The 26,468-nt window shown below is 51.0% G+C and overlaps 1 protein-coding gene across 2 annotated transcripts; it reads left to right on the plus strand.

Moving 5' to 3' along the window:
- On the plus strand, positions 1-26,468 carry MEOX1 (mesenchyme homeobox 1). Of its 2 annotated transcripts, XM_025986899.2 has the most exons (4): positions 1-242; positions 6,438-6,955; positions 23,217-23,389; positions 24,841-26,468. In XM_025986899.2, exons 1-4 carry the CDS (start codon positions 220-222, stop codon positions 24,961-24,963), a joined length of 837 nt encoding a protein of 278 aa, XP_025842684.1. In that variant the 5' UTR covers positions 1-219; the 3' UTR covers positions 24,964-26,468. The 2 variants fall into 2 exon arrangements, with proteins under 2 accessions (XP_025842684.1, XP_025842685.1); XM_025986900.2 differs by lacking the exon at positions 1-242 and having other exon boundaries at positions 6,046-6,955.

Genomic DNA, 26,468 nt, shown 5'->3' on the forward strand with positions numbered 1-26,468 from the left:
GGGCACTCACCTTTGTCCTCACTCCCTCCACCTGGATGCCCTCCCTCCTCCTTTCTGCTTTGTCTCACCGGAAAGGCCTCCAAGGAGACCATCCTGGGGGACCCTAGGCTCCTCCAGAAGTCAGAGGGGCCCAGCCAAAGGCAGAGACCTACTGCCTGCCTGCAGTACCTCCCCCGGCACGCTCCCTGATGGAATCCTTCCAGAGAGCCTTCTGTCAAAATGCAAACATCTTGGCTTAGAAGGTAAGGCCAGAGCCCTCTCCGGCCCAAAGATGAGTTTTGCCTTAGATTGAGGTTGCCAGGGTAGTCCGGGTGGTGCAGTGGTTTGGCGCTGCCTTTGGCCCAGGGTGTGATCCCGGGGACCCAGGATCAAGTCCCACGTCGGGCTCCCTGCATGGAGCCTGCTTCTCCCTCTGCCTGTGCCTCTGCCTCTGTCTCTGTGTCTCTCATGAATAAATAAACAAAATCTTAAAAAAAAAAAAAAAAAAGATAAAATGTAAAAAGATTGGGATTGTCAGATTTGGGTGGGGCGGAAAGGGGGCGCCCTGTTAAATTTGAATTTTAGATAATCAACAAATAATTTTTAGCGTATGCATGTCCCAAACATTGCATGGAACATACTTCACTGGGCACCCTGTATTTTATCTTAGCTGCTCCACCTTCACACCTTTCTCTGAGGAAGGAGGGGCTCCGCCGGGGAAGGAGAGACAAGGGTTGGGGGAGCCAGCCTCCCTTGAAACTATAGGTAGCCAAGTGACAAGCGCCAGCCAATGAGGCTAAAGAGCAACTGTTGACCAGGATTTCCAGAAAACCTCTCTGAGTGGGGCAGAGAGATGAACTCTCATTTGTCCTTCCTCCTTTCCACCACTTTAAATGCCAACATGACAGTTGAGCACGAACTGCCAGGTGGGTGAGGAGGCCCTCTGGGGCATGAGGTAGAAAGAGTGACAGTGCGTGTGCCCCTGATAACTCTGAAGAATGGCCATCCCAGCCTGGACTGCCACCTCTGACTCCTGTTCTTGGAGAGAATGATAGACTCTGTGCATTTCATCTTTTGTTATTTTGATAAAGCTGCCTCCACTCCTAAGTGACACAAGTTCCCCCGTCCCCTCTCTGCCAGGGGCACCATCCTGCACCTGTGCGAGTCAACAGGCCCCTAAATCCTTCAGGCCCAGAAGCCCAGAAGCCCAGAAAATGCTGTTTCCTGAGTACCTTCTGTATGTCTGTACATCATCTATTCGGTGAGCTTCCACTTTTCAGCTAGGGAAACTGAGGTCACCTCACCTTCAAAAGGAGGGCCCAGAGGCAGGCCACTGTGTGTACTATTGTGTTTTCCAGTCATATGCCCATAATCTTGGTAGCAGACAAGTGATGGTCAGCACCAAAAGTTGAAAAGATATGCACACAAGAGAAAACTTTCATCTGAGGTACCTAGCCTATTAAACTCAGCATTTTCTGGGACGTAGGGAAAGACCTCATTGTTGGTTCCCTAGGGTGGAATGTCTTGGTCTCACCTTGCAGGCTTCACAGGGGCATCTGTGACAGTCATGAGAACTATACTCTGGTTTATTCACTTCTCTCCCAACCATCCTGTTATTTGAACCTCACAAAAGTCCCATAGGGTGATAGTAACCCTGCTGCCTCAAATCTTCTGAGAAGTGGGGGTGCCTGGGTGGCTCAGTCAGTAAGCATCCAACTCTTGATTTTGGCTCAGGTCATGATATCAAGGTTGGCTCTGCACTCAATGGGGAGTCTGCATGACTTTTTTTTTCTCTCTTTCTCTCTCTCTCTCCCTCCCTCTGCCCCTCCCCCCCCACTCCTGTTCTCTCTCTCTCTCAAATAAAATAACTAAAATCTTAAAAACCAAAAAACCTTCTGAGAAGCAAAGGGCATATACATTCCAGATATATCTCAGGCCCAGGAGCAAACATCTTTAGTCAGAATGATTTCTGCCACATTCAAAACTTGTCAGTTTCCTGTCCCATCCCTTGAGGTCTTGCTTAGGAATAGGCATCTTGGGTATCCACATATTCTACTATGTGAGTAAATGCTAATGGCTTCATCTTGTCCCCCAGGGTGGCAAATAAATATTTCTCAAGGCCTTTTCCAGTTGTCTTTAAGACATCAATCACAGGATCATCACCATCATCACCATCATCATCATCATCATCATCATCCAGATACTAACACTAAGCACCGTAAACCAGTATATGGCGAGAACTTTCCTAGATCACCTCAAACATTTCTCTCAGTAACTTAATGGAGAAAGAAGTGGAAAAGTTTATTCCCACTTTACAGATGAGGCTCAAGATAAAGTGAGTTGCTCAAAGCCATTCCGTTTATTCATGGCTGAGTTGGGATTTGAACCCATACTCTCCTGGATCCCAAGCCCAAGTTCATGATCCTCTGTTGTGTTGCCATAGAACAAGGTACTGAGGGGCTCCTGGGTGGCCCAGTCAGTTGAACATCTGACTCTTGGTTCTGGTTCAGGTCATATTCTCAAGGTCCTGGGATTGAACCCATTGTTGGGCTCCACACTCAGTGGGGAGTCTGCTTAGGCTTTCTCTCCTTCTTCCTCTGCCCCTCCTCTTGTTCTCTTTCTCTCTCTCTCAAAATAAATAAAATAAATCTTTATTTATTTTTATTTTTTTTAAAGATTTTATTTATTCATTCATAGAGACACACACACACACACACACACACAGAGGCAGAGACACGGGCAGAGGGAGAAGCAGGCTCCATGCAGGGAGCCCAATGTGGGACTCATCCAGGGTCTCCAGGATCACACCCCCGGGGCTGCAGGTGGTGCTAAACCACTGCACCACTAGGGCTGCCCTAAAATAAATCTTTAAAAGGAGAAGAAGAAGAAGACGAAGACGAAGACAAAGACGAATACGAAGACGAAGAAGTAGTGGGGGAGTTGGAGGAGGAGGGGAGAAGGAGGAGGAGGAGGAAAGAAGAAAGAAAATGGTATTGAGGGGCTAGGCTGGACCATCTTCATCCTCCAAGGAGGTGTGACCTGCCCAGTGTTCCAGCCAAGTAAGGAAAGACAAAGCATAATGATCCTCACGTGCACCACCCGTGACTGTCAGCCAAGTCTTGTCACAGGCATCAGTTCATTTATCCCCCAACAGCCACAAGAGGCTGAAACTGTCATCTCCCTCTTGCCGGTGAGGAAACTGAGGCTCAGAAGAGGGATGTGACTTGCCTGAGACCCCCCCATCTTGTGCCCAGTCTTCTGCCCCCAGGCCCCAAGCTCCCCTCGGTGGCCCTGCAGCTCCAGGCCCAGGTGGGTGGGGTGGCCAAGCAGCACGCACGGAAGCAGGTCTGTGGCGCCAAGGACGCGCCTGCCTGTCGCGCACAATGGGGGAAATTCCGAAAGTTCCTTGGGATGGCTCAGGTGTGGCCCGCCGACCATCCTCCTGACGCACGCTCTTCCTCTTCCTCCTCCTGCCACCCCAACAACAACCAGAAGCGGGGTCCCCTCCCTTCCTGCAAGCCCTGCTCCCCTTGGCGGCGCAGCCACGGGGCTTTCTTCCACAAACAGCCGCCTCCATCCATCTCTGTCTGGGGGCCCGCGGGGCCGGGAGGGGGAAATGCTGACTTTGAGGAGGTTAAAGGTGCCGGTGCCCGGCCTTCATCTAACAAATGGGCTGCCGCGAGGGGAGGGACTGTTGTTTTTTCCTGGCCTCCGAAGAGGGGCCTGTCAGGAAGATGTAGAGGCCAGCGGGCCCCCGGCCGCGCCCCGCAGGGCGGCTGACAGACGCGGGCAGCTGCGCGGGCGCCGGGGTGCAGGGGGGTGCAGGGGGTGCAGGGGGTGCCGGCCCGAGGAGCGCACCGCACCCCCGCCGCGCCTCCCGCTGCCCCCCTGACCCCTCGGCCCGCCCCTTCCAGGGGCCAGGGACCGCCCTGGGCCTCCCCGCGCTGGGCCTCCCCAGGGCCAGCTGCGGAGGCCGGAGCAGGAGTCCGGTTACAGCCGCCGGGGCCAGGCCCCCGGGAAGGTTTGCCTGGGGAAGCTGACAGGCCAGGGCTTCCTCCCAGCCTCCTGTGGGTCCTTCTAGAGCCCCCACAGCCTGGAGCCCCTCTAGGGACCGCACAAGGAAGGCTGTGCTGTAGAATTTCCTCAGCGCTCCTCCCTCCGTAGGCTTCTTTTTGGAATCCTCCAGTTAGGGAGACTGAGATAGGCAAGGAGGGGAGGTGTTTATCTATTACCTACTCAGAGCTCCACTTCCCAGAAATGACTCACTGAGATTCTCAGATGTTTGTGGGGTGAGAGTTCTGATGCAGCAGGGCTGGGCTGCCCGGGGTTTGAAGCCTGGGACCTCCACCTCCCGGCTGTGTGTCCCCGGGTAGGTCACACAGCCTGTCTGTGCTTCTGAGTCCTCTTTTGAAACGTGGGGCTGATGAGAAAAGCACCTGCCTCACAGTGCTTTTGTGGGGATCCCTCGGGAGGATATGTGTGAGGTGCTGAGGTCACTGGGTGAAGGTCAGCAAGGACGATCGTCCCAGAGGAGGCAACAGAAGCTCAAAGAGATGCCGTGACTTGTCTCAGGACACGCAGCTGGGAAGTGGCAGGCCGAGGATCTGAACTCGCACCTGTCGAACCCCACAATCCGTGCTCCTTCCTCTGTGTCAAGCTGCCATAGACGGGATGCCCGAGGGCAGCTCCTGGTTCTGCCCTTTCGGAGCTGTGTCATTCTGAGCTAAGCCTCATTTTTCATTTGTGAAACATAGAACGTAATTCTTAATTTACCCATAATAGGAAAGTCATTTCGGAGGAGAAATGTGTGTGCAATAGCTAAGTCCCAGGCAAAGCAGAGAGATGAGTCTGGTTGGTGGCAGTGATCCCATCTCCTCTCCTGGCCTACGATACCCTGCCCATTCCAGAAACTCTTTGCCAATTCCATGAAGTGTGTGCGGCCTCCAGGCTGCCGGGCGGAGGCCCATGGGCCCTCCTGGCGTCTTTGGAACCAGCCAGCACACGGTTATGTCCATGCGCATGTCGGCTCTGATCCTGCTGCTGTGGGCCGTGGAAATATTCAGTGGGAGGGGACCTCTGGCCTGTGTGCTTGGAATGTCATCCTCCCAGAAATTATATTAACCCTCCTGAGAGACCAGCAGGGCACGGGGATCAAGTAGATGGACGGATTGACCGATTGAAATGGCAGTTGGCCCTCTTGTGACAGGCACCGGCCAGGAAGGCCACACGATAGTTTGCCAAAGAGAACTCCTCCAGGAATGAGAATCTCTGATTCTTGTTTCCATGCCCCAGATTCCACAGAAGCCGTGGCCTCTGGGGCTGGGGTAGGGGAAGCAGGTGTGGGTAAAAGTTAGAGGGCCTAGGGAAACTTCAAGAGCTTTCTCTAAGAGCCTTCCCTTTGCCGTGGAGAAAAATGACCTGAAAGCCCCCTAGAGAAGAGTGTGGCTAATTGGCATGTAAGTCGGGGTTAAAGAACGGAAGGAAGAATCTGATTGTTTTTTTAAGTTACTGAGAAAGTGAGAATGTCACTTTGGGCAGAGAGAAATAATTTTTTTCTGGAGTGTGTCTTTCTTTATGCTGCAGACCCTAGTGGGCCGCTGAGACTTGCAAAAAAAGATTTCTTTTAATCCACCTTCCTTTTTGCAAGCAGCAGTAGAAGGGCCTTTAAATCAAATGCAATCAGCAAACTTGTCTCTTGCACTTATTCCCCGCTTCACTCCCTGGAATTTGGCACTTGATGGATTCTGGATCTGACTTAAGGCTTTTTCCAAATCCAAGACTTGGGGAATTTTGTTAACAGTGCAATAAAATAACTTCATAGTGTACAGGAGGCCCATTAAAGAAGTGGTGTGCGTGTGTGTGTGCTGCACTCTCTCTCTCTCCTTAAAATTAAAAAAAGAAATACAGACAATGTTTCTTTAAAAGTCTCCATCTGCAAATCCCATTAGATGTGCATATAAGGTTTCTGATGATTAATAGTTGCCTGCTCGGGTTTTGGTTGGAGGGGATCGTGTGTGTGCTGGTTAACCCCTCCCTCTCCTCTCTCACGTTTCACTTCAGAAATTTGTCACTCTCTCCCCACCACAGGATTTAAAAGTGTGTCTCACAGCCCCAGTCCAGCCCTCTGCAGGCATTTGCTGCGGGCTCCAGGGCAAGCACTCATCAGCTGGTGCATCTGGGCTACGACAGTGAAAATGTTTAGTGTCATCGGAGACAAATACATGTACAGGGGACCCCAATAGGCAGGCTCGTGTGTCGGGGGGGCAGGAAGCCAGGAGTGAAGTCTGACATAGGTGTGCGCACACACATACGTGTAGCTGGCCACATGTGTGCATACTCCAAGGAGAGACTTTAGTTTTGGTTTTTGTTTTGGTTCCTGGGGTGAATTTTCTACTGAACATCTTCCCCTCTTATTTATCTTTTTTTTTTTTCATTTTTAAAATTTTGAATATAAAAAGTGTAAGAATCAAAACTTTGAAAAGACGGAGGCTCAGCGGCAGACGGCAGATGGATCCTGTGGCCAGCAGCTGCATGAGGAGCCCCCACCCCCCAGCCCCAGGCTGGGGCTGCCTTCGAAACCCCCACTCTGAAGGCAGTGGGGCCTCAGGGCTGCCCCATTACCCGCCAACACCGTTCTCCTTCCACCAGAAACCAGACTTCCCGGCGACAGCGACAGCAGCATACCCCGACTTCTCGGCCTCCTGCCTGGCAGCCACCCCACACAGCCTTCCCCGGGAGGAGCGCATCTTCACTGAGCAGCACCCCGCTTTCCCACAGCCCCCCGACTGGAACTTCCCTGTCTCAGAGGCCCGGCGCAGGCTCAACCCGGGCCCAGCTGGGGGCTCCAGGGGCATGGGGGCCAGCAGCCCAGGCCTGGTGGACACCACGGGAGGCCCGGGCGAGGACTACGAGGTCCTCGGGAGCACTGCCAGTGAGATGGAGAAGAAGTCATCCAGACGGAAAAAGGAGAGTTCAGGTATGTGGCTGAGGAGCAGCTGAGCTCCTTGGTTAGGTTGCTTGCCCTCTCTGAGCCTAGCTGCCCTAACCCTGAATTGCAAACATGATCTAATCTACGCAAAGGCAGAAGCTACCTTTGGGGTTTCTTCTATTCAGAGTTCTAGGATTCTCTGGTTGTATCTGTGCCTCCCAGAACTCCCGGACCCCAGACAGGTTATGCCAGCAAGTGAATGAAATAAGATCCACAGAGATTGAGAGGACATGTGTGATGGAGCCTCAGTGCAGGCCGGCACGGACTAGAGAGGAGCTTTCCTGAATCTGGGCAGCCTCTGGGTCATGCTTCTCCCCACCCTGCCCTGGCAGGCTGCAAATGGTCCCAGAGCCAAAGGGTTTGCTCACAGGAGAGTGAGCTGAGATGGGAGCTTGGAGCACTAGGACCAAGGCTGGGACCCTCTGTCTCCAGGAGCCTAGAGGCTGAGAAGCAGGCCTAGGGCTGGGATGGGAGAGGCAAGGGGTGAGGAAGAGATGGAGTGTGGAGATTTGGGACAGATTGCCCACGAGTATCACTGTGCCCATTTCTGGGCCAAGAGGGCAGCTCAGTGTGCTAAAGTCTGGGCGACCCCCAGGGAAGGCATCCCCCGAGGGGTCCTCCTGAGGGATCACCAGCCTTGGCAAAGTCAGGGAGGCTGGCAGCCAAGGACTAGCACTGCACCTCAGAAAGCAGGTGGAGCCCCACTCCGTGTTGGAGCCCAAGAGGATGGAGCAGGCCTGCTCATTAAGATCCTAGCTATGGGGCAGCCCGGGTGGCTCAGCGGTTTAGCGCTGCCTTTAGCCTAGGGCCTGATCCTGGAGACCCCGGATAGAGTCCCATGTCAGGTTCCCTGCATGGAGCCTGCTTCTCTCTCTGCCTGTGTCTCTGACTCTCTCTCTCTCTCTCTCAATGTGTCTCTCATAAATAAATAAATAAATAAATAAATAAATACATAAATAAAATCTTAAAAAAAAAAGAAAAGATCCTAGCTATGTCCATCTCCTCCCTGTGGTGGTGACTTCTCATTTCCTCATCTCCCCATGACTTCTTCTCTCTACCTATTCACCTTCTGTCTGATTCCTTGTCCCCTCCTTGCCCAGAACAAGGCAGTGTCCATTCCTGCTGTCCCCTTGGCCCACTGTGTCCTCCTGACAGCTACCTCCAGAGTAGCCTGTCTGTCTGTCTGCACCTAGAGAAGACTTTTCTCACAGGGCTAACCAGAGGCAGGCAGGAAATGAGAGTGCCAAGCAACCAATGAGAACACTCTGTGATTTGCTTTTCAACGTAGCACAGATTTCCTGAGCATCTTCTTTTTGCCAAGCACTGGCCAAGCCCCCCCTCCCCCGCCCCGTGGAGGGGGGAGGGCGGTGAGATGTATATGGAGGCCTCTCTCCCAGGGGGCTCAGGCTGTGAGGCCTGCGGATGCCTGTGTGGCAGTGGATGTACTACCATCTGGGAGGTTCACAGTGCTGCAGGAAACACACATTAGCTTTTTTACGTCCCACCGGTGTGCAAAGTAAATACCGCAGGTCTTACCAGTATCTCTGTCCTATATGCATGGAAAAGGAGAGGCAGAGACTTTTGAGGAGGACCTTTTGAGGTCGAGGTAGTGTCCTGCTCATCGGGATTTGCCCAGGACTTTTCTGAGTTTAGCACTGAAAGTCCAGTGTCCCAGGAAACCCCTCAGCCCTGGAGCAAATCAGGACAGTTGGTTAATCTTGGAATGGAGCTCAAACCCTGGACGTCAGATCCCAAATCCCCCACCTTTCAGCAGATTTCAAGCATAATCCTCATTTTGAAATGTTTGGTCTCCATGCTTAAAGATGCTTACAGTGGATGGCCACAGCCTTCTTGGCTGCCTGATAGGAGGACCCTTTAAGTCCCCAGCTGGTGAAATCCTCAAGTATTCCTAGCCTTGGCTGGAGACGTGGGGAGATGGGGCACTTTCTGCTTCTCCTTGCTCTCAGTGACTTGGCTCTGCGCCTAATTGAAGATCTCTCCCCACTGTGGCGCCTGCCCCCCTTGCTCCTCCACCTCTGCCCAAATCCCCTTCCGCAGCATCCAGCCACTTCCCAGGGAACTGGGAGCCAAGGCACTAGAAGGCACAGGCAAAGGGCTGGGCTTAGGCAAAATCATTCTGTTCCAGCAAGACCCACATGTGCCATCTTTCCTTTGGGTCAGTGGCCTGTGGCGCTGCATTAGGGAGTGAGCCCCAGTGCCAAGCAGCTGCCATCCCAAGAGCACAGGAACACCCTGCACTGAATGTCCTGCAACTCTTCATAGGGTCAGCCACCAGTGGGGGTGGGGGGGTGGGGGTGTAGGGGGTGTGGGGGATTCTTATCCAGGAGCAGCCCTGGGCTCCACCCCCGTCCCGGGCCTCCTCAAGAAGCAGTAATGGCAGCAGACAGGCAGGGCAGGGCAAGCTGAGTTTCATTCATTCTCTGGGATTCCAGACCTACTCCCCATCTAGCATGGGAATCTCTGTGTCCGAGCTAGATGCTTGAGTCTTCCCTTGTAATTTAACTGGAGGGGGAGGAGGCAGGAAAGATGAGCTGGGTAAGAGCTGGAAGAAAGAGAAAAGTAGAGAAGGCCCACAACCAACTCTAGGAATCTGGAGTCCAGCTCACAAGAAACAAACCCATGGGGGAAAAAAAAAAAAAAAACCCAACCCACTCCATCAGTTGAGTCACGCTTAGATTCTCTATGTAACATTTTGCTATCTTGTTCATCACAGAATTTTTGGCATCAATTTTGATTTTTTTAAAGCAATGTGTTAAAATGTTACTTCTCTTGGTGACTGAGGGTTTTGACACCACTTGCATTTTGCACCCAGCGTGAGTGTGTCCCATTTCTCACCTGGGCCCTTGCTCAGCTGACTCTGAATGTTAACCAGCCATCGATCAGAAAGGTGTTTTTCATAGTTCTTCGCGGGCAGGCCAACAGGTTGGCATGTCGGCATCATGACTGTGGGCTGGGTAACTTTAGAAAACTTCTTAAAAAAAAAAAAAAAGAAAACTTCTCAATTTCCTGGAGCCTTCATTTTCCCAGTTGCAAAATGGGATCATAACAAAAGCACCTTCCATACAGAGTCACTGTGAAGATTAAACGCAGTGATCCATGAAATTAGCACTGTGCCTGGCATATGAGCTCAATAAATGGCAACTGTGAATGTTACTAGACTGATATTTCCAGAACCAACCAGGGGAAGGGGAGTGGTCGGTGGAACTGAGTATTTCAAATCCATTGACTCAGGAATTCCTGAATCTGGAGTATAACTTCTTGCAGTTATCATTGGTCCCAAAAATCCAGTTATTTGTCATCAGGTAGGAACTTGGAGCCCAGAGATCTTCTGGAGAGGTTGGAGGGTGAGATGTGCCTGGCAAAAGGGTCCCATCGTGGTTGGCCGAGGAGGCTCCAGTAACAGAAAGTTACTAGAAGTTTGTTTCAGAGAGGAAAGTTCTCTCTTCCCCCCTCTCCTTCTGCCAGCCCCAGCAGCTCCCCTGTCATTCCCACTAGAAGTGGAGCTGATTTGCTCAAATAAATGAATAGGAAAGTGGGGGTCCCTGGCTCCCGCTCAGAGACCTTCTGTTGGTCCACGGCACAGAGCTGATTTAGGAGACCAGTGTGATGTTATCTTACCGCAAACACTCCCAGCCCCGGGGCCCATGGGTGTTAAAGACCCCTGCTGGCTGGGACAGCTGCGAGGCCACTGCTGTTTGCCCCCAACCTGTCGATCTGTCTTGCTACCGTGGTTGTCTTTAATTTATGGGAATAAGAGATTTCGCGGTGATTTCCTGGTGGGGTTCAAGGGAAGGTCGCGCGTGATCTGCCTGGCTGTAGGTGAATCCGATCGCCCCCCTGGGAAAGCCCCCCGTGCTGGGGCTCAGCCCTGCTCGCTGGTGCTCTCACGTTTTCCCTTCCTCAGACTCGCTTTGTCCTGTCTCTTTCGCCTCCAACACACGTGCCCCCCAGAGCTGAGCCTTCACTGATTTCTCCCCTGCAAAACATGATCCCCACCTGCCCTTGTGCAACCACACGCACCCCCAGTTTCTCCTGAGGTTTATAAACCCTCCACAGATCAGCCCCTTTCTCCCACCTGTTCGCCTGCAGGCCACCCTTCCCACCTCCACCCCTGCCCCGCCACACCAGTTCGGCTTGCCTTTTGCAAACACACACCCTTTTTCTCCACCCAACCCCATTTGCCAAAGCACTTTCCCTTGCTTCAGGCTTCCTTCCCTCCCACCACTCTCCTGCCTATTGAAGTCCTTATTTTCACAAGCCACCCCCTCCAAGAATCTCTCCTCTCTTTTTTAAAATTAATGGCTCTACGTGTACGTAGCATCATGTCAGTGAAAGCTGTAATGAGGAAGTTTCAAGTCTCAGTAGCCACTAGAACCTGTGCTGATCTTCTAAATAAATATCTCCTAATGTCATAAAGGAGCTCTTCTGAGATTTCTTTTTTTTTTTTGTTCTGAGATTTCTTATCCTGAGGAATCTTATATTTGAAATCTCCTTTTTTTAAAATTATGACCAGGGGCATCGGCATCTCGCTGGCTCAGTCGGTGGAGCATGGCACTCTTGATCTAGGGGTTGAGTTTGAGCCCCACATTGGGTGTAGTGATTACTTAAAATCTTTGAGAAAAGTAAATAAATAAATAAAAATTATGATAAAAAAGACACAACAAAATTTACCATCATGATCGGGTTTTAAAAAATACTTTTAAAAAGTTTTATTTAGAGGTGCCTGGGTGGCTCAGACAGTTAAGCTTCTGCCTTCGGCTCAGGTCATGATCTCAGGGTCCTAGAACTGAGCCCCGCATCTGGCTCGCTGCTCAACGGGGAGTCTGCTTCTTCCTCTCATCTCCCTCTGTGCTCTCTCTCTCAAATAAATAAATAAATAAAATATATTTTTTTAAGTTTTATTTATTTAAGTAATCTCTATACCCCACACGGGGCTTGAACTCATGACCCCGAGATCAAGAGTCACATGCTCCTCCGACTGAGCCAGCTGGGTGCCTCAAATCATGATCACTTCTAAGTGGACTGTACAGTACTGTTAATGATATGCACATTGTCCCAGAACAAGTCTCTAGATCTTTTTCATCTTATAAAACCGAAACCCTACCCATTGGAAAATAACTCACATTTTTTCCTCTGCCCAGGCCTGACAAATAGTGTTCTACTTTCTGTTTCTAAAAGTTAGACTTTTAGGTTAGGTTGCCAGTCTTCCTCAAGCTTCACAGGGGTGGTGACCAGGGGAACAGGGTTAATATGTGACCGTATCATTATATCGGATGAGGAATAAATCTAAACAGAACACAAAGTAGCTTTAGGTCAAAGGCAACCCATCTTATTTTGCCTTTTAATATGAAGTTCCTCTACACCCTCACCAATTCGTGTTCTTTTCTGGTGGTTTTTTTTTGGGGGGGGAGGGTTCTTTGATGCTACCCTTCAGAACAGATATGAAATGATATCATGTTTTGATTTGCATTTCCCTAATGCTTGGTGATGTTGAGCATCTTTGCATATGCTTGTTGGCCAGTTGTAGATCTTCTTTGGAGAAATGTCTATTCAAGTCCTTGCCCACTTTTTAGTTGGATTGTTTGACTTTTGTTGTTAACTTGTAGGAGTTCTTATATATTCTAGATATTAATCCCTTATTAGTGTGTAGTTTGCAAATATTTTCTCCCACTTTGTGGGTTGCCTTTGCATTCTGCTAATTGGTCCCTTTGCTGCATAGATGTCTTTAAGTTTGATGTAGCCCCATTTCTCTGTTTTTGCTTTTGTTGCCTGTGCTTCTAGTGTTATATTCATGAAATCATTGCTAAACCTAATGTCATGAAGCTTTTTTTTTATTTTTAAGATTTTATTTATTCATGAGAGACACAGAAAGAGGCAAAGACATAGGCAGAGAGAGAAGCAGGCTCCCCACAGGGAGCCTGATGTGGGACTCAACCCCTGGACCCAGGATCACATCCTGAGCTGAAGGCAGATGCTCAACCGCTGAACCACCGAGGCATCCCTATCATGAAGATTTTTTTCCCCACATTTTCTTCTAGGAGTTTTATAGTTTTACATATTTTTTAAAGACTTTATTTATTTATTCATGAGAGGCAGAGAGAGAGAGAGAGAGAAATACAGACACACGCAGAGGGAGAAGCAGGCTCCACGCAGGGAGCCTGACGTGGGACTCGATCCCGGGTCTCCAGGATCACACCCTGGGTTGAAGGCGGCGCTAAACCGCTGATCCACCCAGGCTGCCCTATAGTTTTAGATCTTATGTTTAGGTCTTTAAACTATTTTATTCTAGAGAGAGAATGTGTGTGCTGGGAGGAGAAGCAGAGGGAGAGACAGGATTAGCAGGCTCCACATTCAGCTCATAGACCAACTCAAGGCTTGATCTCACAACCCTGAGATCATGGCCTGAGCTGAAATCTAGTCAGATGTTTAACCAGCTAAGCCCCTTAGGTGCCTCTTTAAACTATTTTGAGTTAACTTTTTATATGCTGTAACATGACGGTCCAACTTCATTGTATTGCATGTAGATATCCAGTTTTCCCCACATCATTTGTTGGAGGTTGTCCTTTCCCCAGTGTGTAGCTTCAACACCTTTGTTGAAGATCATTTGACCATATATATGAAGGTTTACTTCATAAGTATTCTGTTTCATCGTTCTATATGTCTCACTTTATGCCAATACCATACTGTTGTGATTATTGTAGCTTTGTAATATGTTTTAAGCCAGAAAGTGTGAGACCTCCATCTTTGTTTCTCTTCCTCAAGATTGTTTTGGCTGCTCAGAATCCTTTGAGATTCCATATGAATTTTAGGATGATTTTTTTCTGTTTTCTCAAAAAACGCTGTTGGGATTCTGATAGAAATTGCACTGAATCTGTAGATCACTTTGAACAGTAAGGACATTTCAACAATATTAAGTCTTTTGATCTATAAACATAGGATATTTTTTCATTTCTTTGTGTCTTCTTTCATTTCTTTCAAAATGTCTTGTAGTGTTTTTTTTTTTTAAGATTTTATTTATTTATTTGAGAGAGAAAGAGAGAGAGAACATGAGTGGGGGAAGAGGCAGTTGGAGAGGGAGAAGCAGAGTTCCTACTGAGCAGGGAGTCTAACACAGGGCTCGATCCCAGGACCCTGAGATCATGACCCAAGCTGAAGGCAGACGCTTAACCCACTGAGCCCTGTTTTGTAGTTTTTAGTGTACAAATCTTTTACCTCCTTAGATAAACTATTCCTAAGTGTTTTTTTTTTTCTTTTTGATGCCGTTGTCAATGTAAATTGTTTCCTTAATTTCCCTTTCAGATTGTTCATTGTTCATGGATAAAAACACGCTGGTCTTTGTGTGCTGAGGTTGTATCCTGCAACTTTGGTGAATTCATTCACAAGCTCCGAAAGGTTTTTTTGTGGAATCTTTAGGGGTTTCCATGTACAAGATCATGTCATTTGCAAACAGAAATTATTTTACTTCTTCGTTTTCGATTTAGACACCTTTTATTTATTTTATTTTGTGTTTTTTTCACCTGATTGCTCTGGCTAGGACCTACAGTATTATGTTGAATAGAAGTAGCAACAGTGAGCATCTTTGCTTGTTCCTGGTCTTAGAGGAAAAGCTTTCAGTTTTTCATCATGGAGTACGATGCTGGCTGTGGGATTTTCATATATGGCCTTTATTTTAAAAAATATATTTTATTTATTTATTCATGAGAGATACACAGAGAGAGAGAGAGAGGCAGAGGGAGAAGCAGGCTCCATGACTTGAGACTCGATCCCGGGTCTCCAGGGCCTGATCCTGGGCTGAAGGTGGCACTAAACTGCTGAGCCCCCCAGGCTGCCCATATATGGCCCTTATTAGGTTGGGATAATTTCCTTCTGTTTCTAGTTTGGTGCGTGTCCAAGGATCCTCCCTCTCCTGACACACAGATCATGCCTTATTTGTGCCTCCATCTCCACATCAAACCCAGTTGCCTTTCATCCAGAGTTACAGCATATGGCTGCCTTTCTCCTGAAAACTGAAGTGTCTGGAGGGCCAGAATGGTCTCTGATTCACTCTGCAATCTCCATCACACTTAATGGAACATTTACCCTAGGAGGAGCTCATTCTTTTTTTTTTTTTAAGATTTTATTTATTTATTCATGAGAGACACACACAGATTGAGAGAGAAGCAGAGACACAGGCAGAGGGAGAAGCAGCAGACTCCATGCAAGGAGCCTGACGTGGGACTTGATCCTAGGTCTCCAGGATCACGCCCAGGGCTGAAGGTGGCGCTAAACCGCTGAGCCACCAGAGCTCCCCCGGAGGAGCGCATTCAATGTCTGATCAATAGCCTCCATTACAGCCTGGCATTCATTCATTTATCTTCTCCCCTTCTTTCTGAGAGGGGCTCCACTACCTGGCCTGAGGGTTCCCACCATGTGTGATGTACTTCTGTAAAATGCATCAGGACTTTTATAGTCTCACTCATGAAAGTGTGCAGACAGCCCGATTTCAATCATAAAACCAGCCCAGATCAGGGCTAGTGCTGGGGTCAGAAAGACACATAAACAGTCACATATGCAGGCTGGGCTGACTACATGATCCCCCACGGGGTACTCAGGTCAGCTCCCAAGTACCAGAGCCACCATGGCTGCTGTGGCTGAGCAATGAGGTGGACCCACCATGGCAGGACAGTTAGGGGGGCTGCTATGGCCAGGCAGCCAGAGGGCCCAGCTGTCATAGGGACACGTGGCTGTTTTTCCGGTCTAGAGGAAAGGGCACATTTTTCTAATTTGCAGAGAGGTTTCCTGTGGACTAGCATCAGCCTTGCCAAGCACCCCTCCTGGACTCACTCCTTCTCCTTAGTGGTGAGCACTGGCTATGAAGATTTGGCAGCGGGGGGGCCGCGGGGGGGATAGGAGAGTGTCTTAATCCACCGAGGTTACCATAACAAAATACCATAGACTAGGTGGCTTAAACAGCAGACATTTATTTCCTCACAGTTCTGGAAACTAGAAGTCAAAGATCAAGATGACAGCAGGTTTTGTTTCTCTGGAGGCTTCTCTCTTTGGCTTGTCCTCTTCTTGCCATGTCCTCACTTGGTCTTTCCTCTGTGTGTGGGCATCCCCAGTGTCTCCTTATGTGTCCTAATCTCCTCTTCTTATAAAGACACCAGTCAGATTGGATCAGGGCTGCGTTTTAACTCAATCATCTCTTTGAAGATACTATCTCCAATACAGTCACATTCTGAGACACTAGGGTTAGACTTCAACATGTTAATGGGGGAGGCAATTCAGCCCATAAACAAGAGTTCTAGGGACAAGGACAAGGTTCTAGAGGTGGTATCAATGCTCCAGTCAAAAACTCCTTTAGTGAAAGCAGCATCTCAGAGGAGTGCATGACCTCAGAGCTTTCCTGGCTCTGGGTCCCTTCAGCCACTAGGGCTTTCCCACACAGAGCATTGTTTCTGGCTACAAACAGATCCCTGCATTCTTATACACACAGAGAAAGCCCACTATAGGAATGTATCTAAAGAAGTGGGCTATTTGACAGAGGAAGAAGGAAAGGAGATGATCATTAAATAAATGGACAACTTCAGTGTCACTTGGGTAACCAGAGTGACACTGCATACTATGCTGGGTGATCTCATATCCATGCCCACCCTCCTTGCTGGGCTGCAGCCTAGTGAGGTGAGAGGGGAGCAGGGTTCAGGGGCAACTGTTAAGTGCACTAACTGGGCAGATCTGGACCAAGTCCCAGATCCACAGCTTCCCAGGCTGTGTGAGCTCAGAGAGTTCTCCCCTTCAGAGTTCCTGTCTCTGAAAAATGCAGATCACGATGCCTACCTCACAGGAGTTGCTATGGGACAAGATGAGATCATAGACGTAAAGATACAGCCAGCCCCTCAATCCATTGTTCCCAAACCCACACATGAGCACTCCTCTCTTCAAAGTCTTGCCTGATCCTGGCTGCATCCCAGGTGGCCTGTGCTCAAAACGTGGCAAGACAGTGACCCGAGGTCAGAGGGAGCCTTTGAAGCCTGCCACCAGCTGGGCCTGCCTGTCTCTGCAGGCTCACTGGTCTGGGGTCAGGGCAGTGCTGGTCAGGGTGTGGTTTGCAGGGCACATGGCCGGCCACTGGAGCCCCTCTCATTCCAATTCCAACCCCAGAGCCCCCAGTGAGGAAGAAGTCTTAGGGAGCCAGAGTGACCAGTGTGGACGGAGAGACAGGAAATCCACATTCTTCCTGCCTCCTGCTTAGGGCTCCTGCCCCTTACTGTCAGGCAAAAACTGGGGCCTTGACCACTGTCTGACTCAGAGGGATCAGCACAAAACCTGTGTCTGAACCCGCTCAGGCCCCATCCAGATACAGTCTGAAAGTTTTGCAGAAAGTCAGTATCCACCAAAGCAGTAACATTCTGACCAGCATCTAAGACCTAAGGGTCCAGAGAGCCCTTGGACTGTAAGAATGTCAGTGGGGAGGCAGCCTTAGCCCTTGCTTGCCGCCCTGCCAGGCTAGGGGCTTAGGAGTCCCACCCGACTCACCTTTCTTCTTTTGAGTAAGTCAGGGCATCTGGGCCCAGGGAAGTGGGGATGATCCCAGAGGCAGAGCAGCTCTTTCATTTTGAGGACAGGACTTGAGGCCCCTGCGGGCTCTGGGAGGCAGCCCCTTTCCATGCTCCCCCTCCCCCTCCCTCCTCCCCCCCCCCCCCGCCCCCGTGCACCCCCCCCCCCAACCTTTCTGTTCACTGAGCTGGGCTTCCCTGGCCTCTGGCCAGGATTCCTCTCCCACCCTCCACCCCCCACCCCAGCCTTTCCTATTTCACGTTTTCCCTGTTTTCCTTGAACACAGTGGTGGAGGAACAGTGTGAGCAGTGGGGGCTGGTCCTGCGGCCCACACTTCCTTTGGTGACAGCTGAGGGCTACATCTGGAACATATAAACACAAACAAAGCCCAGAGCTGCCCATGCCTCCCCCTAGCCCATTTCAGAGGCTCGCTGTGGCTCCCCACCTTCATTTCCCTGCCTCCCTCCACCTTCACCTTTCTGCTCCCCTCTTCCAAGCTCCCTCACACCCCATTTAATTGCCCATCCAGTCCCTTCTCCCTCCATACTGCAGGGCCTCACTGCCCCACCCCACAGGGGACCTCAGCAAAGACTACTGTAGCACCAGCCATTTCCATTCCAGAAGAATCTACTTCTCTCCCAGAAAACATACTTTGAATTCCCCAGCCCCACTGCTGGGTTCCTCAAAGAGGCTGGGAGCCCTCCCAGTGCTCTTCAGGCATCTAGCAGACACGGAAAGGGCCCAGTGTGAAAGGAAGCCAGGGAGGTCCTAGGTGCAAACGCCCAAACTGGTCTTGGGCTGGTTCCATCTGGGTCCTGTCTATTTTGATGGACTTTGACTCCTCCTGAAGTTGAAAGTATCAGAACTAAGAAAGATGCCAAAGGCTGGCACCGTGACAATCTAGGAACCCACAGACACAGTTTTCAGAGGGTTTGCCAAGGTCTCACCTGCTAACATTATCCCCCAGGTATCCCCTTCACTTCCCCGCCCTGGACACACACATGGACACACCCCTCTGGTGAGCACAGCCTCTATGCTCACCCCCAACCCCAGGGTAGTGTGACATAATAGCTGTAGCCCCAGACTGGTCCCAGGGAATTCCAGGAAGCCTTTTCATCTCTGGGTCTTCATTTCCTCCTCTGTTGAATGGGCTGATGTGTACCTTACCCACCCTACAGTACACTTTAGAGGACACAACAGGAAAAAGCCTAAGATGTGGGAATAGCCTCCCATCATGGCAATCTGGGTTTGCAGTCCAGGGCTGTCTTGAGGCCCTCTCTCACCTACTCTGGGCTCCCCTGTAAAGTGGAAAGGTGACCAGAGATCAGTTCTAAGCCCCTTCCAGCATTACTATTCTATGATTCTGTAATATATGAAACCCCTAAAGACGTTTATCTCTGGGGAAAAGAGATCCATTGTCATCTGGGAAGTGTTATTTGAATGTACAGCATGTGGCTTTCTATCTGGTCTTGGATAGAAATTTATGTAAGACGGCTGTGACAATTAGGGAGTAAGGATACAGGCCTCCAAAAAGGCGTGTTCCCCAGCGTCTGTCTGAACTTCCTTGTAGCTCTGATAAAGCTGTCTGCTAACTTGAGGAAGGCCTGCCAAAACTGACAGCTATTTATGAAATAATTTACCTTGGATGGTGTAAAAGCTCACAGTGGAAACCGCAATCACACATACATCCTGTTTGCATTTCTCTGGGCACGACAGTTCCATCCCAGCCCTGCTGGCTGGCTCTGGCTCCGAGGGTCAAGGGTCATGCAGGGGCTGAGGCAGGGCGGGGCTGCTCCTCCTGAGCCCCAGGGGGGGCGGGCAGCCCACTGAGCACCAGCCTCCTCCTTCGGCAGTTCTGGAAGAGGCACCCCTGCCCCTGAAAGAGAAGCAGGACCAGGACGGCTGAGATGTGACTCTGGTCAATGCCAGTTACTGTGCCTGGAATCATGCCCCCACTGGAAGGCTGACATAAGAGTGGCCAGGCGCACAGATCAGAGCAGAGATGCAGAGTAGTAGAGAAGGGAGAACAGTTAAAAGGCCAGACATTGAAAAGACACCCCTTTCACACAGCTCTGGAGATGTGGTACCTTGGCAGGCATCGTCTCTAACCTCCACAGTGAATCAACCTCTGCAATTCCATCTCCAGGAGAACCTCTCTGTATGGTGCTCCAGGCACTCTGCTCGGGGTTAAGACACATTACCCATGGCATTTGACCTCTCTGCAGCCTTCTGATCACAGTGCATGCAGCTATTCTTATTTTGCAGAGGAGGAAATTGAAGGTCAGAGAACTCCAGACACTTGCCCAAAGTCAGAGACGTCCTTGGAGACTGCTAGGGCCCAGATTCTCCAAGCACTCCTCAGACACAATTCCACCACTCAGCTTTGTACATCAGAGGGAGACAGAAACGCTCTGGCATAGCCCTGACCTTTGAGTTGAGGACCTAGGGAAGGCTGAGGAGGGCCTGGGGACAGAGCACACAGCAAGACCCCAGATCTGACTGAAGAACTAGAGGCCCAGACAAGAATACCTGCAACTGGAGAGGCCTCAGGTTCAAGACCAGGAGTTCTTAACAGAAGAGAGAGTAGGGAGAGAAGAGGATGTCAGGGCTGCATACTGGGAAAGGACTCTGACACCAGCTCCCCCAGGTGGGGGGGGGGTGGGGAGGAAGACCCAGCCAGTCTCCTGCTCCTACACATAGGGAAACCAAGGCCCGGAATAGGAAGGAGGCACCCCAACAGAGGTGTACTCTATTGGGATCAAACTATCCTGTGGGTAATGTGCAGGACTTTTGGGGGACTGCTCTTTTCTGGGATTTTATAGGCACTCGTGTGCACCTAAGCAGGTCTGGGAGTAGGGGAATGTGGGTGTGGGCATCAACCCAAGTCAGGGCCCCCAGGAGCCCTGGGTGTGGAGACAGGCAGAGCTACCATGTGCGGGGTCGGCCCTGAGCCTGCAGATGCAGATGGAGAACCCCAAGGCCAGCACTGACCACCACACCTCTAGCCAGATGAATCTGGGTCCCGATCTCAGTTCTGCATCACCACCATCCCGAACTGCTGGGCACATCAGGCAAGTTCCTGGACCTCTCTGAGGCTGCTTCCTCCTCTTAACGCTAAGTAGGATTTAGCAAACATTTAGCAAGTACTGTGCCAGGTACAGTAGCAAGTGAGAAAAGTTTTATCCCTGGGGGGAGAAAGAGAGCTCTATTAATCAAATTATCGCACAAATCCACAAGACGATGCTAAAGAGGACAATAATGGTACCTCCTCCTAGGAGTGCTTTGTGGAAAGGATTAAATGCCTCTGAGTACAGAGGTGCCTTCAAGACACCACAGCTGTTACTATCTATCCCAGTCCCTCAGATGACATTTCCCGGAGTCGAAGAATTGGAAGAATGCTTTTTTATTTAAGAGCTTCAAAGTTTAAAAAAAAAAAAAAAAAAAGAGAGCTTCAAAGTTTTAAAAGCATTTTCCACACCTAAAAGCTGGTCCAGTCTTCCCAATAATCCCGGGAGGCAGGTGCTTTATTTTCCCCAATTTTTTGATGGGGCCACTGAAGCCCAGAGAGGTTAAGTGACTTGCTCAAAGGTCCGCAGCAGGAGATCGCGGCCTCACACCTGGGCGCCCGTCATCTTGGTTTTACCCTCCCTGGGTCGTGAGAGGGATCGGCCAGGAAGCACCCTGAGCCCTGGGGACGAACCGGATCTCCGCCGGCCGCGATGTGCTCCGGGAAGGCTGGCCACCCCCACCCCACCCCCCCACCCCCGCCCCGGGCCCGCGCACTCCTGGGGATCCCCGGCCCGGGGCTGCGCGTCCTTCCCTGCAGCCCACGCTCCCGCTCTGGCTTTGGGGGGGCGGGGGTCTGGGCCGGCCTTCTCCCAGCCAGCCGCACGGCAACGGGGCGCCCCCTTCCTGCCCCCGCCCCGCGCGCCCTTCGGGCGGCCGACCCCGACCCGGCTGCCGGGCATCGGGGAGCCCCCGGGTGACAGCGCCTCTGCGCCCCGATCGTTTTTTCCGTGCGCCCTTCCCCGCGCCAGGAGCCGCCGCTCCGGCCTCTCTCCCCGGCTCCCGGGCGGCGGGGCGCGGGGACCCAGGGCCCGAAAACTGAAAGCCAGGGGGACTGAGTGAAAAGCAAAGAGAAGCAACTGCGGAGAAGGGAACCCGCGGGCTGACGAGGGGTCTCCACCTCCCCACCCGCTCCGCCCCGAGTCTGCTTAGGGGTGGGTTGGGGGGAGTGGGAGCGTCTTCCCTGTCCTCCCCCACTCCGTCTAAAAGCCCCCGCCCAGCGCCCCCCATCCCGGGGCCAGCCCGAGACAACAGAGACTCCCCTCGAGAGAGACACACACACAGGCTGGGATGGGGTCCTTAAGGGGACAGAGGATGGGCACACCGCCCTCAGTAAATCACCTAACTCTGAGCCACCAGGCCCCAGGCCTGTAAAAGGACAATGAAACGAAAGGCTTCCAAATTTTAGAGCCCTGCAGGAAAAGCGGTTCCTGTAGCCATTCCGCGGACACGTGGCGCGCATTGTTAATTGTGTGGGTGTCTTGGTCTCCTTCCGGCGTCCCTCCCCACCCCGACCCCACCCCTGAAGTGGAGGCAGAGCCGCCTCTCAACTTGCTCTTGCTCAGCAAACAGCACAGTCTCTGTCATTGGCACAGCACTCTACAGTTTGTAAACCCACCGTGGATTTTACTTGAAACATATGTGAGTCACACTGCTTTGGGTTTGCTTTCTGCCTCCGCCAGTCACCCGCTGGATGAACTGGAGGAACTTGAACAACTTGCTTTAAAAGTCTCTGTTTAGTTTTCTGGTCTCTACAGTGAGGCTGATACAAGAACTCCCCTGGCTGAGTTATTGGAAGGATTAAGTGGCTGATACATGTAAGGTGCTTGCTCCCTGCACCCCTGTTAGCAGTTATGATTGAGCCCCTGCTGTGTCTAACTCAAGCGCAGAACTTTCCAGACTTGGCCCCTCCCGGTATCAAAAGGGGAAAGAAGCTTAAGGCAGCACTTCTCAGCTTACATGTGCACACAGCTCCCCTGGGGATCTGGCTAAAATGTGATTCTGATTCAGCAGGTCATGGGTAGGGCCCAAGATCCTGCAAGTCTGACCAACTTCCTGGCCCTGCTGCTGGGGCCTCGGCACCCTCTGAGAAGTGAGGCCTTAAGAGCAGTGGTTTGTAAACTTGACTGTAAGTCACAATCACCTTTGAAGGCTTGGTAAAATCCATAGCTGGGGCCCCACCCCCAGAGTTTCTGATTCCCTAGGTCTGGGATGGGGCCCTAAACTATGCATTTCTGACAGTTCTCAGGTAATGGTGATGTCACTGAGGACACAGAGCCTCTGTTTTAGAATCTCTTGCCCCATATGTTTATAGCCACTATTAATATCAAACTGGGGGAGCAGGGCTGGATCATAGAAATCATTAAACAACCAAGAGTAGATTCTCATGCTTTGGGGATAAGAAAAGTTTGGGGGGGGTGGATGCACCTGAGGTTGGGAGCCAGAAGACTCCCCGTTCATAGGGGTTAAAGCACCAGAAAGAATGATCAAGGGACAGGGTGGGTTCCTTCTCAACATCCTTTTAAAAACCGAGAGAAACAAGAAAAGGCTGCCCTGACTCTTAAGGACAAAAAAAGAGGGAATGTCTGCCGCTCACATCTTCCTGTTTGGGATGTTTTCTCCCCAGACAACCAGGAGAGCCGGGGGAAGCCTGAGGGCGGCAGCAAGGCTCGCAAGGAGAGAACCGCCTTCACCAAGGAGCAGCTGCGGGAGCTGGAGGCCGAGTTCGCCCACCATAACTACCTGACCCGGCTCCGGAGATACGAGATCGCTGTGAACCTGGACCTCTCCGAGCGGCAGGTGCGGCCCAAGGGGGCCTCCTCTTCTGGCCATCCTTCCTTTCCTCTGCTCTCTCAGTCCCTTCCCTTCCCTGAACCTTCTCTTGTGTCTTCTCCCTCTGCCCAGGGCAGTGGTTCTCCACTGTGGCTCTACCTGAGAATCACGCAGTGGGGAGTTTAATAACTATGATGTCTGGGCTCCACCCCGAGGGATTGTTTTCATTGGTCTGGGATGGAGTCTGGGCATCAGAATTTTTCAAAGGTCCCCTAGGTGGTTCTCACATGCAGCCAGGGTTGGAACCTCTAATCTGGTTACCCTCAAACTTGGGTGTATGCTGGAATCACCTAGGCCCTCGTTTAAAAGGCAGATTCATAGGGGTGCCTGGCTGCCTCAGTCAGTGGAACAGGTGACTCTTGATCTTGGGGTCATGAATTCAAGCTCCACGTTGGGTGCTTTAAAAATAAAACTTAAGGGCAGCCCGGGTGGCTCAGCGGTTTAGCACCGCCTTCAGCCCAGGGCCTGATCCTAGAGACCTGGGATTGATCGATGGATCAAGCCTCACATCAGGCTCCCTGCATGGAGCCTGCTTCTTCCTCTGCCTGTGTCTCTGCCTCTCTCTGTGTCTCTCATGAATAAATAAAATCTTAAAATAATAATATTTGATAGCTTTGATGCGGCACTCTGCCAGAGTACTCAGTCTACAAAACTAAGATTCAGATCCTGCCTCTATCACTTCCTAGCCCTGTGACCTCTGGGACATGTCTCCTAACCTCTCTGGGTCTCCATCTGTAAAACAGGGTCATGACCCCACCCTGCAAGTAATGCTGAAGCTCAGATGAGAAAATACACAGACCAGAGCTATCTAAACTGCCAAGAGCATTTTAAATGTGCCTAAGGATGAGGCTGGTGATTGTCTGCTCCCAGACCCCCGGGTTCTAGAAGCTAGAGGGAGGAGGTGTTGGCACAGGAAGAATGGGGCATGTGAAAGCGAGAGGGGCCAAAGGCCCAGTGACTTTTAGACCCTGCCCCCAAACTGTCAGGCTTTCTGATGCAAAGACAAGGAGACTCAAGACAGGCCTCTGGGCAGATTGATATGTCCTCCCTTCTGTCTCAATGCCCGGTGCCTTTAGAGAAGCAAGGCAGCACACGCAGGGGTTCAAGCTGGGCCCCCTGGAACTGCAACCTGCTGTCTTGAGCATCAGTATGGGGAGGTAGGGACTGCCTGGGTGGCTCAGTCGTTTAGCACCTGCCTTTGGCCCAGGGCATGATCCTGGAGTCCTGGGATCAAATCCCACATCACGCTCCCTGCATGGAGCCTGTTTCTCCCTCTGCCTGTGTCTCTGCCTCTCTCTCTCTCTCTCTCTCTCTCTCTCTCTCTCTCTCATGAATAAATAAACAAAATCTTAAAATATATATATAATATATATATATATGCAGTTGAAGTGACTGGGTTCCTCTAATTCCTCCATCAGGTCAAAGTGTGGTTTCAGAACCGAAGGATGAAGTGGAAGCGCGTGAAAGGGGGTCAGCCTATCTCCCCCAGTGGACAGGACCCCGAGGATGGGGACTCTGCTGCCTCCCCAAGTTCAGAGTGAGATTCTCCACGGAGAAAGAAAGACTGACTGAGACCCCTACCCAGCTCCCCTCATCCCAATCCTCACCCCAATCCCGCCTTTACCTTCTCCCATCCCTACCCCCCAGAGCAGCCTCTCCACATCTCTCAATGACTCTTCAACACAAAGCAGTCTGGCATCTCTGGGAGCCGTGAAGTTTCCCAGAAAGTTCTATCCAGCTTTGCTCTGTCTTAGCAGTCTCTTCCCCAAGGCGTCTGCTTCCCGTAGCTCTCATAGCATCATACAGCAGCCAGACTGGACCCAAGTGAATCTGGGGAACAGCTCCAGGCACACTGCTGCTTGGGGTCTCTCGGCTGCCACCCACCCTTCCTGCTACCACCTTCCTCCCACACCAGCCAGCCCCCCTCCAGGTCTAGACACCACCTGGCCTTTTGGGAGAGGACTCTTGGGACCAGCTAGTGACCTGTGGAAGCAAGTGCTCCAAAGGAAGGAGATGACCCACACCCCTAGACCACCCTTCCTTTCTCAGCTCTGTATCTGAGGCTCTGGGGAGCCTTCCGTTGTCCCAAGACCCCAGGGAGAACTAGTATGAGGAGGATTGAGGACGGAAGGTCCTCAGCTGCTGCCAATCAGAAACCCAGTCCTTATCTTCCAAAGTTGTTGGCTGAGTGGGCAAGTTTATAACCCTGGCTGGAGGAAGACTGTGGGAAAAACAGCCAGGGTCCCTATATGGACCCATTCACACTGGCTTGACTGGGTGGCTGAGAACGGACCTCTTCTTTTCGAAGTCACTTCAGGGATATAGCTGGGTCTGCTGAGCCGCGCCCCCGAGCAATGGACCAGCTGTTCCTTTAAATCCACAGTTTTGGGATTGAAAACCTATCCAGATGCTCACATTATTGAGCTGAGGGCTGGAAAGTGTCCCCTGTGTTCCAAGGATGAAGAAATCATACTAAGCCCAGTGAATGAGCGCCTAGAAATGTGGAACCCTGGAGTGGAAGTATCCTGTGTTTTCAAGGGACTCTCTCTGCAAATGAGGACAAAAAAAAAAAAACTCTCTTTCTCCGTGGGATGCATCTGAGCCCTTCCAATGTGTTCCACACTTGCTGTTATGACAGGAGGAGCTGCTAAGTTTATGTACATGGACCGCCCAGATCTTCTGGGGTGACACTCCGGGAAAGATGGCCAAATAGCCTGGGGTGACCAGAGCCTTGGAGAGAGACCCCCGCCTGCCTCAGTGCTCTGTTTCCCAACACCAGCTGGTGTTGCACAGAGGTCAGGAAGAGTTTGGAGCTCTTGTGTATAGATTTAATCATTCACATTGTAAAAAGAACCCCACCTCCCCCATCCCGAAAGGACAAACGCTCTGGAAAATGATTGCCAAATGAGATGGCTGGTTAGAGCATGTGTAATTTTTTTTCTAAAGCGTATTTCATATATTTTCTTAAGATTACATCAAGTTAACTGTGCAAGATTAAGTCACTTAGTAAGAAAACTCTTGGAGAAATAAAATCAATAAAAAGCAA

The sequence above is a fragment of the Vulpes vulpes genome, chromosome 2 (assembly GCF_048418805.1).
Source record: "Vulpes vulpes isolate BD-2025 chromosome 2, VulVul3, whole genome shotgun sequence".
Lineage (NCBI taxonomy): Eukaryota > Metazoa > Chordata > Mammalia > Carnivora > Canidae > Vulpes > Vulpes vulpes.

Coding starts and splice junctions, on each gene's coding strand:
- MEOX1 (XM_025986899.2), top strand. CDS start 220: ATGCAAACATCTTGGCTTAGAAG. Junction 243..6,437: donor CAAACATCTTGGCTTAGAAG/GTAAGGCCAGAG, acceptor GAATATAAAAAG/TGTAAGAATCAAAACTTTGA. Junction 6,956..23,216: donor ACGGAAAAAGGAGAGTTCAG/GTATGTGGCTGA, acceptor TTTTCTCCCCAG/ACAACCAGGAGAGCCGGGGG.